The 23,781-nt window shown below is 54.1% G+C and overlaps 7 protein-coding genes across 7 annotated transcripts; 5 read left to right on the top strand and 2 right to left on the bottom strand.

The window, feature by feature from the left end:
* Window positions 1-2,119: 2,119 nt before the first annotated feature.
* Window positions 2,120-3,262, bottom strand: A1O7_00854 (uncharacterized protein; the record flags this gene model as incomplete). The annotated part of the gene is made up of 3 exons (XM_007754895.1): window positions 2,120-2,669; window positions 2,720-2,834; window positions 2,890-3,262. The coding sequence occupies 3 exons, from the start codon at window positions 3,260-3,262 to the stop codon at window positions 2,120-2,122; spliced, it is 1,038 nt and encodes a 345-aa protein (XP_007753085.1).
* Window positions 3,263-3,683: 421 nt separating this feature from the next.
* On the top strand, window positions 3,684-5,151 carry A1O7_00853 (uncharacterized protein; the record flags this gene model as incomplete). Its single annotated transcript, XM_007754894.1, has 2 exons — window positions 3,684-3,814; window positions 3,864-5,151. 2 exons carry the CDS (start codon window positions 3,684-3,686, stop codon window positions 5,149-5,151), a joined length of 1,419 nt encoding a protein of 472 aa, XP_007753084.1.
* Window positions 5,152-6,403: 1,252 nt separating this feature from the next.
* Window positions 6,404-11,207, bottom strand: A1O7_00852 (uncharacterized protein; the record flags this gene model as incomplete). The annotated part of the gene is made up of 3 exons (XM_007754893.1): window positions 6,404-6,515; window positions 6,578-10,442; window positions 10,499-11,207. The coding sequence occupies 3 exons, from the start codon at window positions 11,205-11,207 to the stop codon at window positions 6,404-6,406; spliced, it is 4,686 nt and encodes a 1,561-aa protein (XP_007753083.1).
* Window positions 11,208-13,643: 2,436 nt separating this feature from the next.
* On the top strand, window positions 13,644-16,457 carry A1O7_00851 (DNA polymerase theta subunit; the record flags this gene model as incomplete). The annotated part of the gene is made up of 1 exon (XM_007754892.1): window positions 13,644-16,457. One exon carries the CDS (start codon window positions 13,644-13,646, stop codon window positions 16,455-16,457), a length of 2,814 nt encoding a protein of 937 aa, XP_007753082.1.
* Window positions 16,458-17,960: 1,503 nt separating this feature from the next.
* A1O7_00850 (NAD(P)H:quinone oxidoreductase, type IV) lies at window positions 17,961-18,718 on the top strand (the record flags this gene model as incomplete). The annotated part of the gene is made up of 3 exons (XM_007754891.1): window positions 17,961-17,987; window positions 18,074-18,159; window positions 18,217-18,718. 3 exons carry the CDS (start codon window positions 17,961-17,963, stop codon window positions 18,716-18,718), a joined length of 615 nt encoding a protein of 204 aa, XP_007753081.1.
* Window positions 18,719-19,483: 765 nt separating this feature from the next.
* A1O7_00849 (uncharacterized protein) lies at window positions 19,484-21,195 on the top strand (the record flags this gene model as incomplete). The annotated part of the gene is made up of 2 exons (XM_007754890.1): window positions 19,484-19,661; window positions 19,712-21,195. 2 exons carry the CDS (start codon window positions 19,484-19,486, stop codon window positions 21,193-21,195), a joined length of 1,662 nt encoding a protein of 553 aa, XP_007753080.1.
* Window positions 21,196-21,615: 420 nt separating this feature from the next.
* Window positions 21,616-23,480, top strand: A1O7_00848 (uncharacterized protein; the record flags this gene model as incomplete). Its single annotated transcript, XM_007754889.1, has 7 exons — window positions 21,616-21,785; window positions 21,911-22,085; window positions 22,212-22,288; window positions 22,424-22,540; window positions 22,633-22,792; window positions 22,932-23,018; window positions 23,091-23,480. 7 exons carry the CDS (start codon window positions 21,616-21,618, stop codon window positions 23,478-23,480), a joined length of 1,176 nt encoding a protein of 391 aa, XP_007753079.1.
* Between the last annotated feature and the right edge of the window lie 301 nt (window positions 23,481-23,781).

Here is a 23,781-nt window from a genome sequence, read left to right as displayed (position 1 = left end):
TGCACACCTCTGCCCGGCCTGTTTATTGTCGACGGTCGATCGGCAGATGAGAGGCTTGCGGTTTCCTCGTTTTCAGAATTCGAGGTGCAGCAGCAAAAGACATCGACACCCCCTTCAGTCGAAGTCGTCTTAACCTATGAACGACGATGGCTCAAGAACACTGACTTGTAGTCCTTGGTCCTAAGCCACATCAGCCGCTCTTCAGCTCCACCAAGCAACCCAATGTGAAGACACATTGCCTTTTGCTGGTCTACCACCGCAACTGTGTCACTCCGCGCCGACGGTACCCAGACTTCCTTCCCCACGTCCTTTGTAGACGTAACCAAGGGTTCATTTCCGCATGAATAAAGAAACATCAGAACAGTCTCCCTTTTTTCCTTTGCAATTGCAGCTGAGAGTTGTCGTCTTGTTCAAAGTCAGACAAAGCGCGCCTTGTCTCGCAGACAAGCCGCATTGTTCTCCCTTGCTGCCTTCATTTGCTCGGCACAAATCTACTATTCATTCATGCTCTTTCAACCGCCTCAGTCTTTCCTTCAATGGCATCACACTCTGCAGCGAGGACAAGGGGTATAAAGTGCCTGTCCTCCTCTCATTTTCCGTGACTTGCCCATCATCATCATCATCATCATCATCACCGGTACGGAGTACTCCGTAACAGACTTCATCGCAACCGCAGAACCCACAGCCAAGAAAGCGCATCTTTACAAGCTTAGTAAGTACTCCAACTTCACAATCACAACGATAGTCAGAGTCCGAGATTCCCTCGAACAGCCCCGTGAAAATGCACGCTGAATTTCTTGGCAAGGAGCCTGGCTGGCCAACCTGCCCGGACTGCGGTGAAGGCCACGATCCGTGCGAGGCTTGCTTTTCTTGAGCGGACTCGCTGATTGAGGCAACACGATGTGAAGCAAGAAGATGATGATGCAAGAAGATGATGATCAAACCAAAAAAAAAGAACACAAGATCAAACTCGGTATGTAGTTGGTTGTGAGTGAGGAGCTTCCTTTCTCCATGCAGCTAGCTACTAATTACCGTACTTACCCTCGTGTTTCTGGCTCCTGGAGGGTCGAAAAGACCAAGGTAAGTCGATACTATTCAACCGGTAGTAGAGTGGTCATCCTCCTAGGAGGAGAGCATGCCGACGTCAGGTACAGTATTAGGTAAGGAAAGAAGCATATGCGTCTGAGAATAGGCCCGCGCTGACAATTGACATAACTTCCACCTCCTGAAAAGCTCCCAAGTAGAATCCTCATCTCGTGTGTTGCTTTGCATGTTGCGCATACTTTTTGGTCGCGCTCTTTGACACTCTGTACCCTGTGCAAGTGATCGTCGAGTTCGAAAGGCTATCAGAGGCGATCGTCGACGTAAAAGACCGTATGTTTTAGCCAGCGTATTTTGCCCAGAGGGAATTCTTCCTGTCGGCGGGTATTGCCACCGGAATCATGGACTGGTTCCATAGGACACGTGGGCGAAAGGGCGGATTTCTGTCGAAGCAAGCCTGCCACTCCCACAGTTCGGTCTGGAGCATCGCCAAGAGGAGTCGCGAGACTGCGTGTTGACGAGGGAGCTCTGGCCACCTGACGGACGAACGAACAAATGGAGCCCCGCGACACCGCAAGCATGCACCCAGCAAATGGGGTCACGCTCCCTCTCGATCTTGTGGCATGCTTTCAGGAGAGCCAACGGTTGAGACTCCTACAGTGGTCAGCCAGTAAACCAGGAAACAGCCAGTGAAGGCTTCAGAGGTAGTGGTGCAAGAGAAAGAGCATCGTGAAGCGCTTGGCAGGTGAAAAGAACATGGTCACGGGTAGCTCAGGGCTTGCCCAAGCAGATTCTCATTTCTCGTCCATTCACAGCTCAGGGCTTGCCCAAGCGAAGTATCGGTTATTGTCCATTCACAGCTCAGGGCTTGCCCAAGCAATTCTCGGTTCTCAGTCCTTCAAAGCTCAGGACGTGTCCCAGCGAATTTTCAGTTCTGATTCATTCAAAGCTCATGAAGCCCTCTGAATGCAATCTCCTCTTGTTGCTTGCGCCAAACGCCAGTCTCGCTATGCGTGTCACAATCATCGTTACCGTCACGGCCATCTCTCAAGTGACTGTTGTTGACCAACACTTGTCTCTAAGATACGTGCTGCTGAACTGCTTCCTTGGGGATGACGCCTTGTCGCACAAAGATGTCGATCAAGTCCTGCAAGGGTTCCATGTCCTTCTTACTGATGAGGTCGTAGTACATGGCGACAGTGCAGAAATGAACGAAGCAGCTGTTCAGCTCAGTATAGCGACCGAGGTGCCAGAATGGATCGGTGAAGTGGTTGTGATAGAGATGGGCATAGCATCGGAACATCTGCTTGATAATTGCCTTGACATCCGCATGGTAGTGTTGAGGAAAGCCTGAAGTCTTGCCGACCCAGTCATCCTGAACACCAGAGAGCGTAGCCAAAGATTGATTGAGGTTGGTGGGAGGTGCAGCAATCGCACCAACCTGAGTAGCTGGACCTGGTGTGCCAATGTCGCCTGAGATGTAGGTGTGATCGATCGGCATCGGAGGAGCGGTTGGGAAGGTCTTCTCGTCGTGAATCTTGCCCACGATCCAGCGTTGAACTCGGACGATGTACTGAGGCGCAGGGATCTTTGCTGGGCGTCCGTTCTCCAGCCAGGTGTAAGTGAGGCTACACAGGTGTCAGCTAATAGCAAACCGCTTGCCAAGAGAGCGGCGCACCGTCCAGCTGACATGGTGGGACATTGCTGCTCATTGCAGAGAGCGAGCCCAATATTTGTGTCAACCTCTTGAATAACCTGGATCATGCCGGTAAGGAGTCGGTTCATCTCGACCACTGGCTCGGATTAGCCTTAGGTCGCTAGATATGTGGGAAAGCTCCTTGAACTCACACTGATGTGCCAGCCATTCACCGAGTTCGACATTCTTCGGTTGCGCCGCCAAAGTGAGGAAGTTACCCTTGACTGAGCACTTTGCGTATCTTTCATCCAAGAATTTCTTGGGCTGCTCAACGTAGGTGTTCTGCTCGCTGAAGGTAGAGGGGACGGAGGGAGAATTTGTTATATGAGGGAGAGGAGGAGCCTGCTGAGAGACCGGTGACTGGGCCTGCCCATTGTTGTACTGAGCCTTGAGGTTCTGGTTGGACTTTGTGTTGGCGCGGGTAAAACCCTGGCGACTGGGATCTGGGTCAGCCACTACAGCATGTTTGGTAGGAGAGATGGGTCGTCTGAGGGCTCTGATGGGGATGGTGAATCTGAAGGGCATCTTTGTGTGCTCGTGAAAGAGAGACAGGGTGAGGACGGAGAAGTTGCTGGCACAGGTGAAAGCAGACTGAGATGTCGGAGAACTTGAAGACCGCGAGGGGAACGTACACGCTTTGGAAAAACGTCGCCATGACGCCGAGACTGACCACAGAGGATAGGGCAGTTCACACAGTTAGTCGCAAGACAGTTGCTGGTCGTCGACGTGGTGATTGTTGTGAGAAAGGAGTTCAGTTTCATCTTGTCTCGACGGCGAGGAGGAGTATGCATTGATTCTCCCTATATCGCAACTTAGCCGGATGACGCTAACGCTCTTTGGCAGTGACATCTGCGACTTCTCCAACTCGTAACTGTACTATTACCCTTTACGCCTTGGACACCACAAGATTCCCCTTCGACCCTACCGCGGACCCTAGGTGCTCAACATGTCCGCGGAAGTCGAGTCTGCGGTGAATCCTTCTCTCGAAGAGGATGACCTCCCAGATCTGAATGGAGATGGAGCCTCAGATGACGATGGAGACCTTTTCGGAGATGATGAGGACGAGGCGCAGAATAAGTACGGCATAGTTTTCACGTCTTATGGATCCTTCAGCTAACTTTGGTAGCGTCAACAGAAGGTTAGAGGACACGGAGCTGGACTCGGGCGACGATGAAGGCCGAAACGACCGCGTTGCAGCCACAGTTGAAGACGAAGAAGCGATCTACGAAGAACAGAAACAACTCAAGCTCCTCGACGTGGACGTCGCGCGGATCAAACCCCCTGAAGGCGACGAGCTCTTCCTTGTTAACATCCCCGAATTTCTCGGCATCAAACACAGAAACTTCGACTACGCGACCTACGAGCCACCCACGAAACCCCACGATGGCAGCGATGCCAAATTCTCCGCCTTCTCTACTGCAAACACCTCGCTCTTCTGGCGGCGAGACCCTCAAAACCGCGATAACATACAGTCCAATGGGCGCATCATCCGCTGGTCAGACGGCAGCTTCACCCTGCAGATCGCGTCCAAACCCACCGAGCAATATCGCATCTCCACAACCGCCATGCGCCCAGGCTGGCCCAGAAAGACCACAAACCAGGAACACTACGATCCAGCCAGAGAGTCAAATAACTATCTAGGAGCGCCCCATCAGACGATAGGCATGGACCTCCAGATCGTGGCTCCCTTCGATGCAAGCATGAAGATTCAACCAACAGGCGACATAGCCGACGCCGCAGAACTCAAGCTGCGCCAATCCATCGCGGCCAAGGCAGAGCTTAACGACGTCCCCTCATCCTTCAAGTCTGTGAAAATCGATCCCGAGCTCGCGAGAAAGAAGGCAGAGCAAGCCGAGAAAGATATCGCCCGGAATGCGCGGAAGAAAGAGGCCGCGGCGGAGAGACAATTCACGCGCCGGGACAAGGTCCTCGGACGCTCTGGTCTGGGCCGATCAACGGGTCTTACGATTGGAGGCCTGGAAGACGATATGCCCACTGCGCGCGGCGTCAAGGCGAAACCCGCACGACGCAAGTCCAACCGACGAGGAGATATCTTGTCCGACGAAGACGAAGACGACGAGGCATACCGTCGCCGCGGCCGAGAGGACGAATACGACCGCGAAGACGACTTCGTGGCCGACAGCGATGAAGAGCCCGAAGTCTACGAGGACGACGGCGCCGAGGAAGCCGAAGCAGAAGAGGACGATGATCCCGATAACGACGACCTGGAAATCGAAGGGCGGCAGACGGTCGTGGAAAATCGCACGAGAGGCGGAGCACGAGATCGGGAAAGAACACCCAAGCGCTCAAGGGACGACGAAGATGACGACGACGCAGAGGCCGAAGACGACACAGAGGTGAGGAGACCAGCGCCTAGGAAGCAGCGGCGCATAGTCGACGATGACGAGGAATAGACAAGCCAAGGCGCAGATCTTGATCTTGATCATCATCATGATATTGGCATTGTTGTTGACGTTGACATCGATCTTGACATGCAATCATACTACAAGCGTACCTAGGTAGATACCCACCTCAAGGACTGACCTTGGGGAAAAGCAGTACCCCAAGAAGGCCAAGACAAACACAAGGACGAGCACAACAACTGAGCATCCTTCGTAGGAGCCGTCTACGCTCTCGTCCGAACATCAATCATCGAAGCCGCTCTATTCTAGTCCTTCGCACTAATGCTTATCCTTCGTTTTCATTCTCATTTTACTCTCCCAGTCCCCATCTCTCATCTACGATACCTAGGTTACGGGGAGGACCGATGACTGATAAATGACGAATAATCCAACACTGTATCTACATGATGCGGCCACCATTCCAGTGGTCTTGATCTTTATCCTTGTTTTCATCCTCATTCGTGCCACAATGGTACTACTGCCTATCTGTACGAATGGCATGGCGCGGCGTGTATGGTACAGTAGTCCGCGGGTGGTTCCAGGAAAGTAACTCGAGCGAGCAGGTCAGGTTTGCTCCCTTGTCGGGTGCATAGTTTCTATCATAGTAATTCAATATTGAGGGTCGCAGCCGGTTAACCAGCACGCAAGCCCAAATTGGTATTCTATCAGACACATGGCAATTGCACTGGAACATTCATAATCTCTTTGGAGTTCGCTACAGGACAACTCAGACCCAAACATCCCCGAGCAGCCCTTGCCGTGGCTCGAGTATCCATACTCACCATCGTCGTTATGTGCTGTCACCCATGCATGACCCACCCCTGCTTAAGAGAGCAAGTTCTTCACGCTCGGGCTCGCGCTTGCGCCTAAACCATCGCGCCGCTCTTCCCTCCTGTCAAGAGTCCCCGCAGATGCAGATGGGGTTAGCGGTCTGGCCTGCGGACTCTCTGGCACTGCTCTGGGTCCGAATCTTGGCGTCCCTGTACCTGTCATTTCCACACTTTCATGGCGAGAATGTGGTCGTGTGGCTGTTCCGGCCTGATCTGTAGCTGCGTGCGCAATCTGAGCCAATGATGGTGTAGAAGGGGATTGGCGCATCGAATGCGGTGGTGGTGGCACGGTCGTGAAAGGCGGAGGATGTCCTGGCCTTGAATAGCCGTTGACCGGCGAGCCTGAACTAGGCTGCCGTGGAGGTTCCGGATATGGTCTCGACAATAGACTTGACGAGCCGGGGCCGAGATGCGGTGATGGGACAGGAGGACGGTCAGACGTATATCGCGGAGGTGAAAGTGGCCGGCTGACTTGTGGTGAAGTACCGATCGATGGTGGCCCATGATGGTGAGGTGGCAGGGGCGGCGGAGGATGTCCATACGGTGCTGGAGGTGGAGGTGAATGATGAGGATGATGACCTGGCCCAGGTGGCGGCCCTGTTGCGTACGGGGGAGGATGGCCTGGCCGGCCATATGGTGCGCTGTACTCGGGTGGTGGAGGCGGCCTGTACAAAGGCTGTCCATAGAGTCCTGGGACCGGTGGAGGAGATGGCCGGCCAGCCGCTCGTAGAGCAGGGGAAGGCCACTGAGGAGGACCGTTCGACCAAGGTGGATAATGGGCGGCCGGAGGACCAGCGAGATGAGGATGTGTATGTGGTGCTCCTTCTATGGGAGGGCGACCCAGCGCATAGACGTTCGGCGGTGGTGGAGGGTAAGGGGGCTGGATATTAGCCACGGGCTCCGGTGGCTGTTCGATCGCTGCGGGCTTTTCTCGTGGTTTGACTTGAGACGGTGACGAAGGAGGAGTCCGCTTCAACACATGACATTTGTGGCACTGGTACATGGTGTGGTCCCTCCCATCGGTGATCGATGCGAGAGCGGTGCCGTCTGCAGGCTCAACCTTGACAATGCCATTGCTCATGACAGATTCAACCCGCGCCGGTGCTTGGGGATCGGGATGCACTCCATTCGACACCGGAGGCTGTTCCTGCGGGATCGGCCACCACTTGGGACTTACTTCCACGAGACAGGTACAACACTTCCTTTGCCTGCCGCTTTTGTCCTTTGAGCTTTCATTCGTCCTAGACTCGCTCGGCCCTTCGTCTGAGTCGAGTGGCGACTGCGCTGCGGGCGAACCTCTTAGGCTCGTACTACCAGGGCCTTCCGGGTGCGCGAAGGTACCGTTTGGCCGCCCATTGACGGTACTAGGGCGTCTCTGAGGAGGCTGAACCGCCGGCGCTGAGCTTGCAAGATTGGTCGTAAATTGGGCTGCCCGTCGTACTGTCCCAGTGACAGAGTTGTCTACCTGCTTATACGTCCGAGCGAACAATTGCAGTGCGGTCAGTCCACCTTCGGTGATCTCCAGCATGCTGTGGAATTTGGTCGCAGGCGCATGGTTCGGACACCAGATGGCTGCGTTGACTTGTCCACTTTCCGAGTCGAGTTTCATGATGTTGACTGAATCGCGTCGACTGCCCTTGACCGGTTGCACGTCGAAGCCGAAAATGTATTCCGCTTGATGTGCACAGCCGACGTGGAAGTGATTATTGCAATTGGCCAGGTGGCATTTGACGGTCGGCAATCCAGAGACTTTGCAAATCTTGCAAATAGGCTCGAATCGTTCCGGTGGAATGAATCCCACACCTTCGGCATCGTCAAGCAGTTCAGAGTTGCCAAACTTGATTTCTTTAGTCCATAGAGCGCAGGTGATGTGAATCCAATTGTTCCAGGCCGTTCTTTTGAGGGCTTCGCGAGGGTTGACAGGACGTCCGGCTGCTTCTTGCTCCATGCGCCACCTTCGGCTCGCTTCTTGAATGATCTCTCGCTCGATCCGTTCCTTCTCGCGCTCTCGGTCCGTCTTCTTCTTATGCGAAGATCTCAGAGGTTCCATCAGCTCCTGGGCGGTATACTTGACAGGACAGAGCACACATTCATAGGTTGTAGACACCTGAAGATTGTGGTCGTTCCTGCACATGTCACAAAACCATGGCTTGGTGTTGGTCTTGTGCCCGACACCATAACATGAACCATGGACATGAAGTCTGCAGTCCCGGCACTTGAGGAGCTCCTGGCCAGGCACATCAATGACGCGGCACACAGCACACGGATGGATTTTGACCTTAGGGGGGTCCGGTTCGATCGGAGGCGGCTCTTGCGGTTTCTCAGGCGCCTTCTTCTTCTCCGGTACAGCATCTGGAGTAGCACGCGCCCCATCTTTTTCTGTCTTGCCTTTCTTCTTTGGCGGCTCTTCGGGTTGGATGATGTTTTGCGGGACCTCGAGACCAGCTTTATTGACCTCATCTACCGCTTTGGGTGGGAGAGGATCTCCTGACATCTGATGTGCTTCGAGAATGGTCCGAAGAAGCTCTTCGTCGACTTTTCGTTTAGCCGCCCTGCTCCCCGAAGCGGCAATCTTCTTGGATACTTCTTCGATGTCCTCATACTGGATGGCATATTTGCGCCAGAGGTAGGCACATCTCCCACACAGGGCCAATGTACACCAACCGCTCTTGTCTTTGCTGTTCCGTGAAGCTGCATCTTTGGGAACGAGGGTGCCCGGTGCTGTTGCTGGCGCACGTCGCCATTGCCGAGAATGGTGCGTACCACAGAATTTGCAGGAAAATCCACGTTTCTTCTGTGCCGCCTTTTCGTCGTCGAAGGCCGAATCATCGTGGTCGTCGGCAACATCGTCGAGTAGCTTGCTGGTATTGCCATCTTTGTCCGCCCGTTTGGTTTCTTTCTTCGAGCGCCTTCCTTCAAAACTGCCCCAGATCTGCCGGCCTCTATCAGTCTTCTTCCACATGTAGTAGAAACGGACAATTCGGGACTCTTTGATGTTGCCGACATGCCGGGCCACAGCATGGAGTTCACTCCCATACTTGGCCACGCCTTCCTCGAAACGCTTGAGCTCTTCTCGGGTGAGTTCAGGCTGTTTTAGGTCGCCCCTCGGGGTGAGTTCTGTCATCGATTTAAGCGCCTTTTCGACATCGTAATTGTGTTCTTGCAACTTCTCAATTGCCTTGGTGAGGAAATCCACAGACGAATCGAGCAAATTATACTTCGCTGCAATCGGTTTGACTCTTTTCATGTAGTCGTCCACCAACTGCTCCGCGTCCTCTGGTCTTACGCTGCTGTCACCCCTCTCTGACAACTGGTCCGATTCTGGCATCTTGAACAGTAGTTGAGCGGTATGTTCCTTTTTACCCTTGATCTCAACAGGCTCGTCCTGCCCTCTAGCAATGTAGCCGACAGGCTCGTCAATAACCCATTTGGGACGTTTGTGACTCTGATCTCGGTCCGTATCGGTGCCAGTATCCTTGGATCCTTTGGCGCCTTTGATATGGTGCGCATTTTTGTACTTCTTCTTGATTTCGGCGGGCTTCACCAATTCCACAGGACGTCCATGCCAAATATTGACATTGGCTTGATGACGAGGACCAAGTCGAGAACTAGCTCGAGGGTATATCCGGTCATCATAATCCAGAGCGTCTTCAACTCGTGAATGGATTCCGAGATAGCGCCACGGCCACAGGTTCGCTTGCGCAATCTGTTCTTGAGTGGGTTCTGGATGATGTTCAGGAACAGCGCTACTCTCACGCGTTGCCTTGACATGGTTTTCATCGTCGTCCTCGTCCATCGGATCATCATCGGTGCCCAGTCCGACCTCAGAGCCCAAGGGCGTGCTTCGGGAATCCATCCTGAGCTCCTGTGCTCGGCTACAGGCAGCACAAGCCCAAGCAAATCCCCTAGCAGGCTTTTTGAGTAGCGGTGGTCTGACACACTGCATGTGGTACGTTCGTTTGCAAACAGCGCAATCGACCGAGTCATGGTTGCTGGCAAATTGTTCACATTTTGTACACTTCTTGCTCTCGCTGGTCAACTCCCGACCTCGACCGATTTCGACCAAGACAAACTTCCATCGCGAGTCGAGTACCGTTTTCACATGCTGAGGTACATTGACAACCCTGCTGGTAGGAATGACCTCATAGTATCGGTGCATGTATCGGTCATACAGTTTGTCAAACCAGAAGGAATCTGGGTGGCTACGGTATTCGTCCATATTAGATATCTCGGCGAGATGGCGTATACTGCATTTCCCTCGAAGAGAGGTAAGAGGACAGGTGTCTGAATGCATCGAAGCAAATACGACTCTTGTGTCTTGGACCCTCCTAGCAATGTCTTTCGGTCTATAGTACCAATTCACTCGGATGGCATCGACAAGACCTTCGGGGTCGTTCTTCGCATGTAAGAACTCCATGATTCGTGCGAGATAGTAAGGTTCCCCAGGCGGCTCGCAGATCAAGTAGACATGGTCTAAATATCAGTCAGTACAGCTGCCAACAACGTCGAAGCTTGAGACTCTGGCATACCATTAGCCTGAATCGTCGTGCCATCATCCGCGACCAGTTGCTTCTTTCCGTTCAACCTGCTCCCACCGCGTTGGAAACTCATCATGTTTGTCTCGACATAGCCTTTGAAGGGGACGGAAAGCATAGGTTTTGCACGGGAATTGCTCGCTGACGAAGGGGTAGCGGCCACAGTATGATTGCTGCCAGGGTGTTTCCTCTTCTTCGAAGGTGCAGGCGCGGGCGTGGGCGTGGATGCGTCCACTGGCGCAGCTATGGCTGCGGGCACGTTGTCGGCGGGTTTGTCGGACAGGGTGCTGCCGTTCTCAGATGCAACTCCAACACCCCCAGGCAGTTGTTCGCTTGCAGCAGCAGAGCGTTTGCTTGACCGGCTGGGCTTGGACGAGGCCTCGATTTCTAGGTCCATCTCCTTGTCTTCTGCATAGTTGGGGCGGGAGCCACCTGTCCTATTTCTCGAGCGTGTCCCGTAGCCAGATGCGGCATTATCGGCATTGTCAAGGGCGGGCTGCAGTAAAGAGGAGGAGGGGGAGGCGGTGGCGGTCATGGGTTGTGACTGGGAGTTTGTTTCGGAGGGCAGCACGGTGGTGTTCTGGGGTGGAGGTGAAACACTTCGACTGCCATTCCCCGATGCGCCTGCGTTGTTGGACGACGCATCGGGGGGCGGGCGGTGATCCAGCACCTCTGCCACGATTGGAGAATTGACGCTCGACATGATGAGTCAGGATGCAGCCAGCGTGGGCAGTCAGATCCATCAGCGCATGGTGATCGTGAGTATAAGGCGGCCTAGGTGGCAGATGGCACAGCGAGCGTGGCTCGGTCTGTTTATTCAGGTGAGGAATGTCTCCGCGCCAAAGAAATGAGGCATCAGAGACTTAAAGACGGCATGAACAGCAAACGATGACGAGATGGTCAAGCGTCTGCGATCCAGGTCGCAAGTAGTCGAGGCGATGCGGCCGCGAGGCGTAGTGGAAGTGATGACCGAAGGAAGGGAAGTGCCTTGTGGACGAAAAGAGTCAGGACGAACGTGAAGATGGCACGCGCCAGGTGCGGGCCTTCGGGTTAGCGCCTGGTGGTTGGATGCTTCACACCAAGAAATGAGGTTAAGCGTGCTCAAAGGGTGACAAGCACGAAAAGACAAATACGCAAAATCACGGTGCTCGGGGGAATCTTGAATGTAAGGAAGCCCTCGGAGGATGAAACCAAAGAGTAACAAGATATGGGAAGGCTGAAAGTGGAAGAAAGAGAGTGGACGGGGTGAGGGCAGGAATGGGTGGGACAGACGAAAAACGTAGCAGGCAAGCATGAGGGAGGGAGGAAAATGCGGCCCAGTAGTAATCGAACAAGGTTTAGTCTGGAGACTTGATAGTGTCTTGTGGAAGAAGACCAAGTGACAAGGGAGGAAGCCCGGCCGTGATAGGGTTATGATGCAGCGCCGGGTCAATGCCGAGATATTATTGCAAGTTTAAGAATGCTGGAGGTGACTGCGGCGGATGAGCTAAGAGAGTCAGAGCCTGCCAACACATGTATCGGGCCTGAAGGGCCACAGCAGCCCAGTCACCCAGTTCAGAGCGCAGGGCAGAAACAAACGCAACGAAGCGGTCGTGCTTGCGACGTTGAAAAGGTAGGACGTGCCTTGCCATGATGCTGAGAGAGTTTGGCTGAAATCCCAGGACTCGTAATGGGGGAACTAGGAGCCGGGGGGGGAAAACAAGACAGTGGTGAAAATGTGGACTGCGGTGTGTGACAAGCGAGTGGGTAGGCAGTCGGTGGATCGTCATCTGCAAGGCAAGGAACCGCTAAAGATGGACAACTTCGAGCGCGAACGTCAACTTGTACCAGACCGGATAAAAGCGGTTTGGACTTGGGCGTCAGACATCAACGATGCAAGCTTAAGTAAGATGATTCACGCAATAGGCTGATGACCCTCACTATGCGGCAAGACTACCTCAGGCACAACGGCTCTACGTTGTATCATTGTAGGCAGCACCTGCCTCCGAACTCCAGGCCTTTGCAATGGGCATGAACTTGTGGCCACTTCATCCGCATACTTTGAGCCCAGTATTTGAGCTTTGTCTTACCTTCTCACGGGCCACTTGCCTCCACGCGCACTTGGGTCGCTGACCCGGCTCGGTAAATCTATGCGCAGAAGCGAAAATACGTCGTGTCTGCAGACACCACATATCCGCATTACCCTCCGATTCATATTCCGGCAGCTTTTGGGGCTGATCAGATGTATGAATAATTCCGGCTCGCTCGATGAGAGAAGACAGAAGATGAGATGAGGTTCGTTCGGTGGCGACTCGCACGTTGGAGCTGCATCGCCCCACAGTTTAGTGCCGGAGTTCCTTGGCGTCACCTGACCAGCTTCTCCCTTAATTTTGACCACATCTCTGCTTCGGTATTCTTTTCTCTGGCAGCGATATAAATTCAGACAAGCGACGGCAGTTTAAACAAAGGCCGGGAGTAGAATCAGCGACATCAATCTGCCATTTGACAACCTCTTCTGAGCTCATTTTCTGTTCTGTCCGTATCTGATGGGTATCCGGGTATCAACATGCTGTGACTTCGAAACGGCTCCGTCCAGATGTTGCGAACCAACCACTTCATAGCTGAGTCGTCCCAGGACTCTCCATGCTCAACAGAGGACAGCGCTACTTTGTCCAGGCACTAAGCACCGAGCTCATTTTAGATACCTTTATCTCATGTCTCGCCCCACGCTCCCACCTCATACCCGGTCATCCTGCCGTCCGATCTTGGTACCGCTGTAATTGCTTTTCCGTCTAGCTATGAGTCTAGAGAGAAGATTGTTGCAGCATTGGTGTTGTGTGGAAATGCACGACAATGCTTCGCATCTGACAACATTGTTAAGGTCTCAGCTGTTTCGGCAATGCCAGACACCTACCAGGTGGGTGTCAGGCCCGATTACCCGGGCAAAGCCCCTGGGCGAGGCAACTCAGCCGAACTGCAAGCGTGATTTAAGGTTTGGGACTATTCCATATTCGCGGTCGACTATTTCCTGATTGTCACTTCTCACGCATCTGGCTGCCTTGTAGGTCGGTGCCAAACACAACACATCTCCCATCAGCATCTACCGTCGGGCAAGTGGTGCCCTTCGTGTCTGGCCCTTGTCCCAATCGCTACACAGCGGATGGCGGCTTTCTGGCAACAGTTGGCAACATCATATGGCCATAAGACCTCGGTAGACCTAGCCCGCCGACAAACCTTCAATACGACAACCACCGCCGGCGCGAAACGAACCATAGACGAAGTCCGCAACGCCCAAGATGACCAACCGGATTTGCCAATCCACCGCCGCACTGTATCTAACAGCGTACAAGCGCACATTCAACTCGAACGCGCTGAGCATCGTCCTCCCCGCCTCCAGCCAAGCCGAATTATCTCGCCTGTGGGAAATGGTACTCAGGCCGACGCCCGATCGACTGCAGCTCCTCTGGCTGCCACGAGATCAACGCCAGGTCCGTCCCAAAATCCGCTTCTGAGCCTCCGCCATCCTCGGTACGCTTTGCCCGAGAGAATGGTCGAGAACTTCGAGGCTCTGGGGGTGCGTGCCATCTATCCTTGGCAGTCCTCCTGTCTCCTTGGCAAAGGACTCTTGACCGGCGAGCAGAACTTGGTGTACACTGCTCCGACAGGCGGTGGCAAGTCCCTTGTGGCAGATGTGCTTCTTCTCAAACGCGTTATCGAGAATCCGACGAAGAGAGCGATCCTGGTACTCCCGTACGTTGCGCTGGTGCAAGAGAAGCTGAGATGGCTCCGCGCGCTGGCCGATGGTGTCTTCAAGCACAGTGATGAGGTGACCGACGGCTCTCCCTTGCCCTCCTGGCGACGGCCGAGCACAACTATTCGGGTCAGCGGATTCTTTGGTGGAAGCAGATCTAATGTCAACTTCTCAGACTGCGATGTAGCCCTCTGCACCATTGAGAAGGCCAACTTGCTTGTGAACACAGCTATTGAGGAAGGCAAACATGGTGACATCTGTATGGTGGTACTTGACGAACTACACATGATTAATGACGAACACCGGGGATACCTGATGGAGCTTCTGGCAACAAAGCTGATGGCCTTGGAAACGTCAGACAGCAAAGTCCAAATGGTCGGCATGAGTGCTACCCTACCGAACCCGCAATTGTTAGCACAATGGCTCAAAGCAAAATTCTACGTCGCAAAGTACCGTCCTATACCAGTCGAGGAACATCTCGTGTACGAAAATGCAATCTATCCAACGGCGAATGCAAAAGAGTTCTCCCGCACAGCGAGTCAATTGACCACTAAGGACGCGATATCGACACCACGGCCAAAGCCTCAAAGAACAATACAGAGATCAACCCACCACGAAATGGGGAACCCTCTGACCAATGCTGTCGTGGCACTAGCAGTTGACACGGCCCTTGCAGGTCATGGCGCTCTGGTATTTTGCAGCAGCCGCCTGGGCTCCGAGAAAACTGCTCTCTTGATCAGCGACGCATTGCCTACTGATCACGTCGACCAAGATACGCTTGACAAACGACAAGATCTTCTTGCTTCCTTACGGGCTCTTCCGGGCGGCTTCGAATCTTCTTTTTCCAAGACAATATCCTGCGGGGTGGCCTTCCATCATGCAGGCCTCACCACAGAAGAGCGAGATTTAGTAGCCGAGGCATACGACAAAGGCGTTCTAAAGGTGATGGTGGCCACATGCAGTCTCGCAGCTGGCATTAATCTGCCTGCAAGAAGGGTGATTCTTAACGGAGCTCGGATGGGCAGAGATTTGGTGGGACCGGCAATGCTCCGACAGATGCGAGGGCGAGCTGGGCGCAAAGGCAAAGATGAAGTCGGAGAGACATACCTCTGTTGTCACAAGAACGATTTGGAGGCTGTCGCCGCGCTGCTTGAGGCAGAGCTGCCTCCGGTAGAAAGCTGCTTGACTCCGGAGAAGCAAGGAATCACCAGAGCCCTACTCGAAATCATTGGCACTCGAATGGCTTCCAGCAAGAGCTCCGTGGATGACTATGTTCGATCTTCATTGCTTTGGCGCACGATGGATCATTCCCAAGTGCTGGAAATGGTCGAAAAAGCGATTGACGACCTCAGAGCGAAGCAATTGATTCAGGGAGGTCAATATGACGACTGCTTCGAACCGACGAAGGTGGGCATGGCGGTTGTTGCATCTGGACTTGGTCCCGAAGACGGAGTGTTTGTCCATTCTGAGTTGCGCCGCGCGCTCGAATCGTTTGTGATGGATGGCGAAATGCACATATTCTACCTCTTCACGCCTGTCCAGACGGCGGGTCTCGCTGAGATTTCTTGGTTGACTTTTCGGAATCAACTGGAAGGGCTGGATGACAGCGGCATGAGAGCGATGCGACTTGTGGGCGTCGATCCTGCTTTCGTCAATAGACTGGTGAATAGTGGTGGTGAGCTGAAGGAGAACACCGCGGATGAGATCCGCTTGGCGAGGGTGTACCGGAGGACGTACTCGGCTTTTCAACTTCGCGATCTCTGCAATGAGATGCCTGTGCATGAGGTGAGTCTCAAATACTCTGTACATCGCGGACAAGTCCAGAATCTGTCTCAAACTTGCCACGGATTCGCCGCCGGCATGATCAAATTCTGCGAACGAATGGGTTGGGGGATGCTTCGAGCTGTACAGGAACATATGCTCGACCGCCTTCACGCAGGAGCTCGAGAGGATCTGCTGGAGATGGCGCAAGTCGCCTTTGTCAAGAGTCGCATGGCTCGCATTTTCTGGGAGAATGGATTCAAGAGTATTCGCGCTCTGAGCGAAGCGGACCCACAAGCTTTGGTGCCTGTCATGGCGCAGGCTCAGGCAAGGAAATTGAAGCTGCAAGGTGAGGCTGCCACTAGGTTCATGGCGAAGCTGCTTTCAAAAGCAGAGGTTATCGTCAGCAGTGCGAACAGGTTATGGATGAAGCAGCAGATGGCACAATGGGAGGAGGAGTAATGAGCTGGATATTTCATTGCTCCCAGTCTTTGTCGAATCCAGCAAGACAATTGGTCCGATCAGCAGCCTCTCCCCATTGAGCTTCAACGATCACGATTTGGTGCCTTGCATTAGCCTTCTTGGAGGTTTTGGACGAAAGCTTTGGGGACGCGTATGCAAGCAGTAACAAGTGGTTTCCGATTGTGGACCAACTGGTGTCAGTTATCGCTGGAACTGGTGAATCTGGAGGTGAAGATATGGATAGTGTTGTGGTACTGAGCACTGTCCCTGTCCGCTTTCCAGCTAGGTATGCAAGCGAGGTGACCGCTCGTCCACATGATATCGTCCTAAATCGGCATTGAGGTCCTCGCCGAGACGCCGACGAGCTTGCGTCCCAATATCTCCTCAACATCGTGGGGGCCCGGAAGGAGGCGGCTGCGTCGGCTGAAGGCTTGCATATCATGGGAGACCAGCAACACGACAAGTGGCGAGGCGCGTCTTGGGTCATACGATGTTCGCCTGTCCGGGTGAGGCAGAGAAGCAAGAGAGCTGCGCAAGAAGATTTCGCTGCCTCATGGTCTGGTAGATTACAAACGGTACATGCGAGTTGCTGGTTAGCAATTCCGCACTTCGAAAACAGCAGCCTTGCCGTCATTGGCTGCGCTGGGGCTGCTTTGGCAATCCTCTGTCAGCTTTTCATAAGAGTCTTTGCAGGGCCCCTCACCCACCCCTTAAGGATCGGAGAGCCGGCGGGCACGGCCCCATTAGCGCCCATAGCCTACCACAGTAGTGAAAGTTTGACCCGCCCTTGGTACTTGGAAACAGCGCGGCAGCGCGCATTCATGGGAGAGGCTGCCCAGCATGGCACTGTGCAGTACTACCTAGAGTGCGGTCTACAGAGGCGATATCATGATGTATCCCAGAGGCGATGGAGAATCCTGGGAGATTGTTAGATTTTGTTATCCTGCTGCAATGCAGCAATGAGGGACCTCAATGCCTAGACCCCTCCAGGCATGCCTATCGTGCTTCAGTAAGCAGCAAAATAGCCGCCGTCCCTGGCGTCATTCCGTGCCCCTCTGCCCCACCTAGCCACCTGGCCACCTCCCTGCGAGTCCAAATCCTGCAGACATGCCATGCGGGGTTTCCGGACATCCACCTGGCTGTCGCCTTTCTGAAACCCTGGGTTGGATTGGTAAAGACCAGGTAAGCTCCAGCTCAGGAACGACATTGACCGTGTTTCTACCCAGTATGAGTCAGGTAAGTGGCTCGGGTAGATGTACGAACTAAGAGTAAACAAATGCTCCGAGCCTCGAATCAAGGTCGATCTGAGCAAGGATCATGAGGTTGAGCTCCATCCCTCATCACATCACTTAATGGGAAGTCACTACGTATACAAAAGGCTCGAGACGCTCCCCCAAATCGTCCCGTCTCTTCTGCTTCTTATCTCAGACACAGACTTTACCTTCCCCTTCGTCGTTGTCCGTTACTTGCACAGCTCATAACTCACTTTGCAAATCAGTCACCATGGCTCCCAGAATCGCCATCATCTACGTATGTCTCCTGCTGTCATTGTCAACGATAGCCTTCTCGTCCGGACCCTTCGGTACAATCGCTAACTGCTGTTTCTGAGTCTACAGTACTCCATGTATGGCCATGTCGCCAAGCTAGCTGAAGCCGAGAAGAAGGGTATCGAAGAAGCCGGCGGCAAAGTGGATATCTATCAGTATGTCGTCTGGCAGTTGCGGCGTCTGAGAGCGACAGCTAACCATGACTCGTGCAGAATTGAAGAAACCCTCAGTGCCGAAGTTTTGGGCAAAATGCATGCGCCGGCCCAGGACAAGGCTATTCCCTTCGCTACCCCTGACATCATGAAGCAGTACGACGCATTCCTCTTTGGCATCCCGACTCGTTACGGCACATACTCTGCTCAATGGAAGACATTCATCGACAGACTCGGCCAACTTTGGCAGTCTGGCGCCCTGTTTGGAAAGTACTTTGGACTTTTCGTCAGCACTGCCACCGCTGGTGGTGGCCAAGAGACCACAGCTATCACAGCTCTCTCGTCCTGGGTTCATCAAGGCATGATCTACGTTCCTCTGGGATACGCCACGGCCTTCCCTATCCTGGCCGACTTGAGTGAAGCCCGGGGCGGCAGCCCGTGGGGTGCGGGCACATTCGCTGGCGGCGACGGCTCACGACAACCTTCGAACAACGAACTTGAGTTGGCCAAGACCCAGGGCAAGTCGTTCTACGAGGCCGTTTCCAAGGTCAGCTTCGCGTGACTAGATGGCGGTGTCCAAGACACGAAGCCGGCGGCTGCCACGGCCACTACAGACAACGGTGCCAAGCCAGCCGAGCAGAGCGCAACAACAGGAGCAAGCACGACGAAGACGACGCAGCCAGCGCAGCCAGCGCAGGCGAACGAGAAGGACGAACAGAGTGGGCCGTGTGGCCTCCCAAAGAAGTGTGTGATATTATGATGGCTAAATTGTGGATGCAGAGTGAGGGTGTGTGCAGCAGCAATAGACATGAGAATATCCAAAACCCAGTGATACCTCATACCTTTCTGTTAATTGTTCCTACCCATCTTGCGGGTTGACCCTGCACGCACCCAGCACGAACGGACTGCTCGCTGACTCAGCGCGTCATGATTTGCCCTGAAGAACGGTGTGGGTGGGTGTGCAGGCCTCCCGCACCTAGAATTAGCCTTCCCCGCATCGACTCGGGCGCTGATCGAAACCAATGAAACCTGCCAGTTAGAGCCTGAGGCCAAAATTGGGGTCCTCCCGCTCAATGGCTTTGGGGCACATGTGACTCCGACCCAGGGTCTAACTGGCAGATCCCAAGTCCCCGCAAGGCACCCAGGGAAGCCTGAGTTAGGTAGCAACTTCCGAATTGGTCGCAAGCTACAGTAAGTACTGTAGCCTCTCAAAAAAGGTTGGGCCTCATTGTCCTCAAATTCGAGGAGACCATATCTATGGCGATCTACCAGTCCCATGCGAGGATACTCGTAATCTAGGTTGCACCTCAGTAGCAACTATCCATCCATGTCGAACACGGACATGGCGGCCACGATGCTGGCGGCGTATGGCAGTTTCCCCATCGCCAGCACTTTCGACATTACAGACTCGAGCCCAGGACTGCACGAGTCCGAAGTTCCTGCCTACAGTGCTGCGTTCGACGTTGAGCCCTCGGCCAAGAGGCATGCTGCGTGCGATGAATGCAGTGCGTCACAAGCTACGATGCTATCCGCTTGTACTCACGAAGATTGGCAGGAAAGCGCAAGCTGAAATGCTCTGGCGAACCCACAGGATGCGGACGATGTGTCAAGCAGAAGCTGATCTGCCACTACTCGGCACAGAAACAGATGGGAAGACCTAGAAAGAGACAGAAGACTGGCGACACTCGCAACAATGATGAGGATCCTCCCATACGATTGCTCGAGTCTGCTGGTGCTCGGCCGCAACAACCAGTCAATGGACCTCCTCCAAGTGTTTCCGAGCCCGTTGTCGACCCGGAGTTGACGGAAAAGGATATCGAGCGCACAAACTTCCAGAATATATGCAGTGCTTCGATAGCGCAGACTGTCAAACGGAACGCAGCCGAAGCACGGGCTGCTGCCGGAAGGACAGTTTCCTCGGGCAATAACAACGGAAACGTCCAGCCAGGCTCGCAGAGCTCGAGCAATACATCCCCATATGATGTTCCGCAGACACCTGCAGAAGGAGAGGACATCACGAACACCACGCTCTATCCAACAGATGTATCTCAATGGCCTGATTTTAGCGATATGACCATGCTCCCGGTGGTGGTAACGGACAGGAACGAGCGCGAAAAGCCGTTTCTCGCAGGGCACAATGGCACAAACAGCGATCCTGTGCCCGTCACAGGCTCGACGCCCTACTCAAACTACCTTGCAGGACTCGATGTGAATCCTAGCACACTAGGGCAACTTCCCACCGTACCAGCTTGTCCATGTCTACCCAACCTATATCTTACCCTCTCGACGCTGTCCACTTTATCTGCCTTTCCCGTCTCATCTGGTATGATTGACACACTGTTGAATGCTCACCGCACCTGCCGATCCGTCGTATACTGTGCTGTGTGTCCTCAGAAGATGCAGTCTGGGTCGCAGAATGTGTTCTTGAGTACGATGCTGGTCACTGTGCTTGCAGACCACTGGCACCGAGTTAAAAAGGCCGGTGCAAAGGAGCTGAAACTCGGCTTTGGAAGCCCTGACTCCGAGTCGATGGAGACCATTGTACCCATGGGCGTCCGGGAAGACCTTGAATGGCGTACGTTCGGATACCACTTAATCAGGGCATTCGTCTTCGGTGACCACCAAATCCCCGACCCTCCCAGCTCTACGACATCATCCTCGAGGAGAAAACCGCAGATCTTACCAACCCACGTGTCCTCCGAAGACAGCGACGGCTCCGCGGTCTACACACTTGATTCGCTGGTACACGCCCTCGAGCGGCGCCAGAAACAATGGCACGACGTTGAACCATACCATAACTCACGGGAATTCCCGCCAAAGTTAGGACAAGACAATTTGCATCCTGATGCCTCCGCTCACCAGCATGGGTTGCCAAGGGGGTACACCCCGGGAATGACGCTGGAGGACATCAAGAAATGCGAGGATGAGCACCGGGCTAGTGGAGGTGCGGACGAGGGCCTGTTGTGTTTCAAGATTGTTAAGCATAGTAGGATCATGATGAATAGCCTGGAGGGCGATGTTCCCCGAGTGGAGGGCTGATTTGTCACAAGTAAGCCAGAGGTCATTGATAGAAGAGGAACTCTACTGCTCGTACACGGGTAAGGACCCCAATTCGCGTAAAGACAGGTATATGCTTGTGTATGCTCATGCAGATTCGAGCTTCCTGTTCACGCGGCGAGGTCAAGTCAGCCCAGTAGCAAACCACCAAGCAATGCCAGAGCTGTGAAAGTGCCGCCGAGATACTTTTGCGCCGACCGCCTTCTTCTCTGACTCGGCCCTTTCTACCTCGGTGCAACTCGGCTACCACTGAGCATCTCCAAACGACAAGGCCACTCTTACGGAGTACCGTATGCATGAAATAGACATGATGACCTTCTTCTCCCTTCCGCGAATGCGAGCCGCACTGTCGTGCCGGCATATGTATACCCTTCCATCAACACTGCCATCGACCTCGCCGAGATGAACCCCAACCCCACCGCAAAAGCAGGGTCACGACATGATCTTGACGACCTGTCGCTGGGCCGATACCTCGCCGAGTCGAAATCGATACCGGGCTTGAAGGTACCCGTTGTGACGACCAAGATAGGTTATGGACAGAGCAATCCGACTTATTTTGTCGATGATGCCGGGTAAGTGACTGAGTGAGTGAACGAGCGGGAGTGCGGGCGGCCAGCATGCGAAGAACGCGCTGGTCACCTCTCAGGAGCGATGCTCCATCCAATGTTCCGGCACACTGACTCAAATCTTGGCACAGAGGCACACGCTACATTCTTCGCAAGAAGCCCGCCGGTACGATCATCAGTCCTGTGGCCCACCAGGTGGATCGCGAGTACCTCGTGCTCAAAGCCCTGGGCACTGTCGACGGCTTTCCCGTGCCGAGGGTATATACGCTATGCATGAACTCGAATGTCATAGGGACACCATTCTATGTATGTCTGTCTGCCTGCTCCTGGTTCTGGTTCTTCTGAGGGTGTGGTCATGTTCCCTTCGGCCTGCTGCAATGAGGCCACCGCGAAGCAACGTGCCATGCTTGCTGACAAGCCACATCTGCATAGGTAATGGAGTTCGTCAAGGGAAGGATAATCACAGATCCGGACCTAGGCGAGTTGTCGCCCTCGGATCGGAAAAAGGCGTGAGTAGCTACCCTTTACTGGCCGGCCTCCCCAGGGTGCCATATTAAGGGACCCCTGGGCCACGGCCCTGGTCGCTTACCACACCATGCCGACACGAAGGTCTATACTGATCATCTACGTTATATCCGCCTTAGTTGGATCTCCCTGGTCGAGACGCTTGCCTGGCTACACAGCATTGACCCTGACGCCATCGGACTGGGCACGTTTGGCAAGAAGACCGGCTTCTACAAACGGCACTGCAACACGTTCTCGTGAGTCTTGCCACGAGGACCGTCAATCACGCCAGCATTCACCCCTTGTTTGCATGTCGAATGGTCTGATCCCCTCACTAACGGCGATGCAGCCGCATCGAAGCCCAACAATCCAAAGTCAAGGACGCAAAGACAGGCAAGGTCCTCGGCCGAGCACACGAGCATTTCGACGAGATCATCGACTTTGTCAGGCACGAGATGACTAGCGAGAGGTATGCCGTCGTGCACGGCGACTTCAAGTTCGACAACGTGGTATGTGACGGATTTCTATTTTTGTGATTGCGATCCTGGTCCGTATTTCCGGCCTGCAACCGTTCAGTTCTTCTTGTTCTTATCCTCGTCCCTGCTCCTTGCCTTGGCCTCGCCACTCACATTGTGACTTCTCCGACAGATCCTCCACCCGACCGAACCGCGGGTAATAGCCATCCTCGACTGGGAACTCTCCACGATAGGCAACCCCCTCATGGACGCCATCTACGTGATCTCGCCCTTCTGGATCGACTTCCACAAAGCATCCCCCCACGACTTGTCGAGTGGCCGGGGGCGTGAGAACGTGAACGGGGGTGGCAAATCCTCGGGTGGTCCCAACGTCGGCATCTCCAACACCCATGCGCCGGCGTCCCCATACGCGCCCGCCAACCGCGCCACCTCCGGCATGCCCGACCCGGACGAGCTGCTCGACCGGTACACTCGGATCACGGGGTTCGATCCGCGGCTCGAGGGCAACCCGCCGGGCAAGGACTTTGAGATTGCAAAGATCTTCCACTACATGCGCGGCGGGACGATCTCCCACGGGATCCAGGCAAGGACGTACGCGGGCCAGGCGAGCAGCGATTTTAGTCATATCTATTTCGAGAATACACGGAAGATGCTCGACGCGGCGTGGGGGATGGTCAGGCGAATGAAGGGCCAAGAGAGTGAAGAGAAAGCGAGGTTATGAATGAGAACTCGAGCCGAGGAAGTTGGAGGTAGGGAGACAATGTTGAAGTGAAGTGAAGATGATGATGATGATGAGATTTGGCCCTGTGGATGCCACCTCGGCCATGCCAGCTCATTCCATGCACGAGCGACGTTGTCTACTCCGCGGAGGTACAGTACATATGTGCGATGGATAAATTACTGTACTCGGGGTGGAAGGTACTCGCAGATGGCGGTCCAGGTTAACCGCCCTGCGAGGATACGCAGTGGTCGATCAAGCCTGCACAATACATGCAATGCAATGTTTCTGTGGCCACTCTATT

The sequence above is a fragment of the Cladophialophora yegresii genome (assembly GCF_000585515.1).
Source record: "Cladophialophora yegresii CBS 114405 chromosome Unknown aczIN-supercont1.1, whole genome shotgun sequence".
Taxonomy (NCBI): Eukaryota; Fungi; Ascomycota; class Eurotiomycetes; order Chaetothyriales; family Herpotrichiellaceae; genus Cladophialophora; species Cladophialophora yegresii.
The sequence above is the reverse complement of the archived record's forward strand: the minus strand, read 5'-3'. Positions and strand labels throughout refer to the sequence as shown.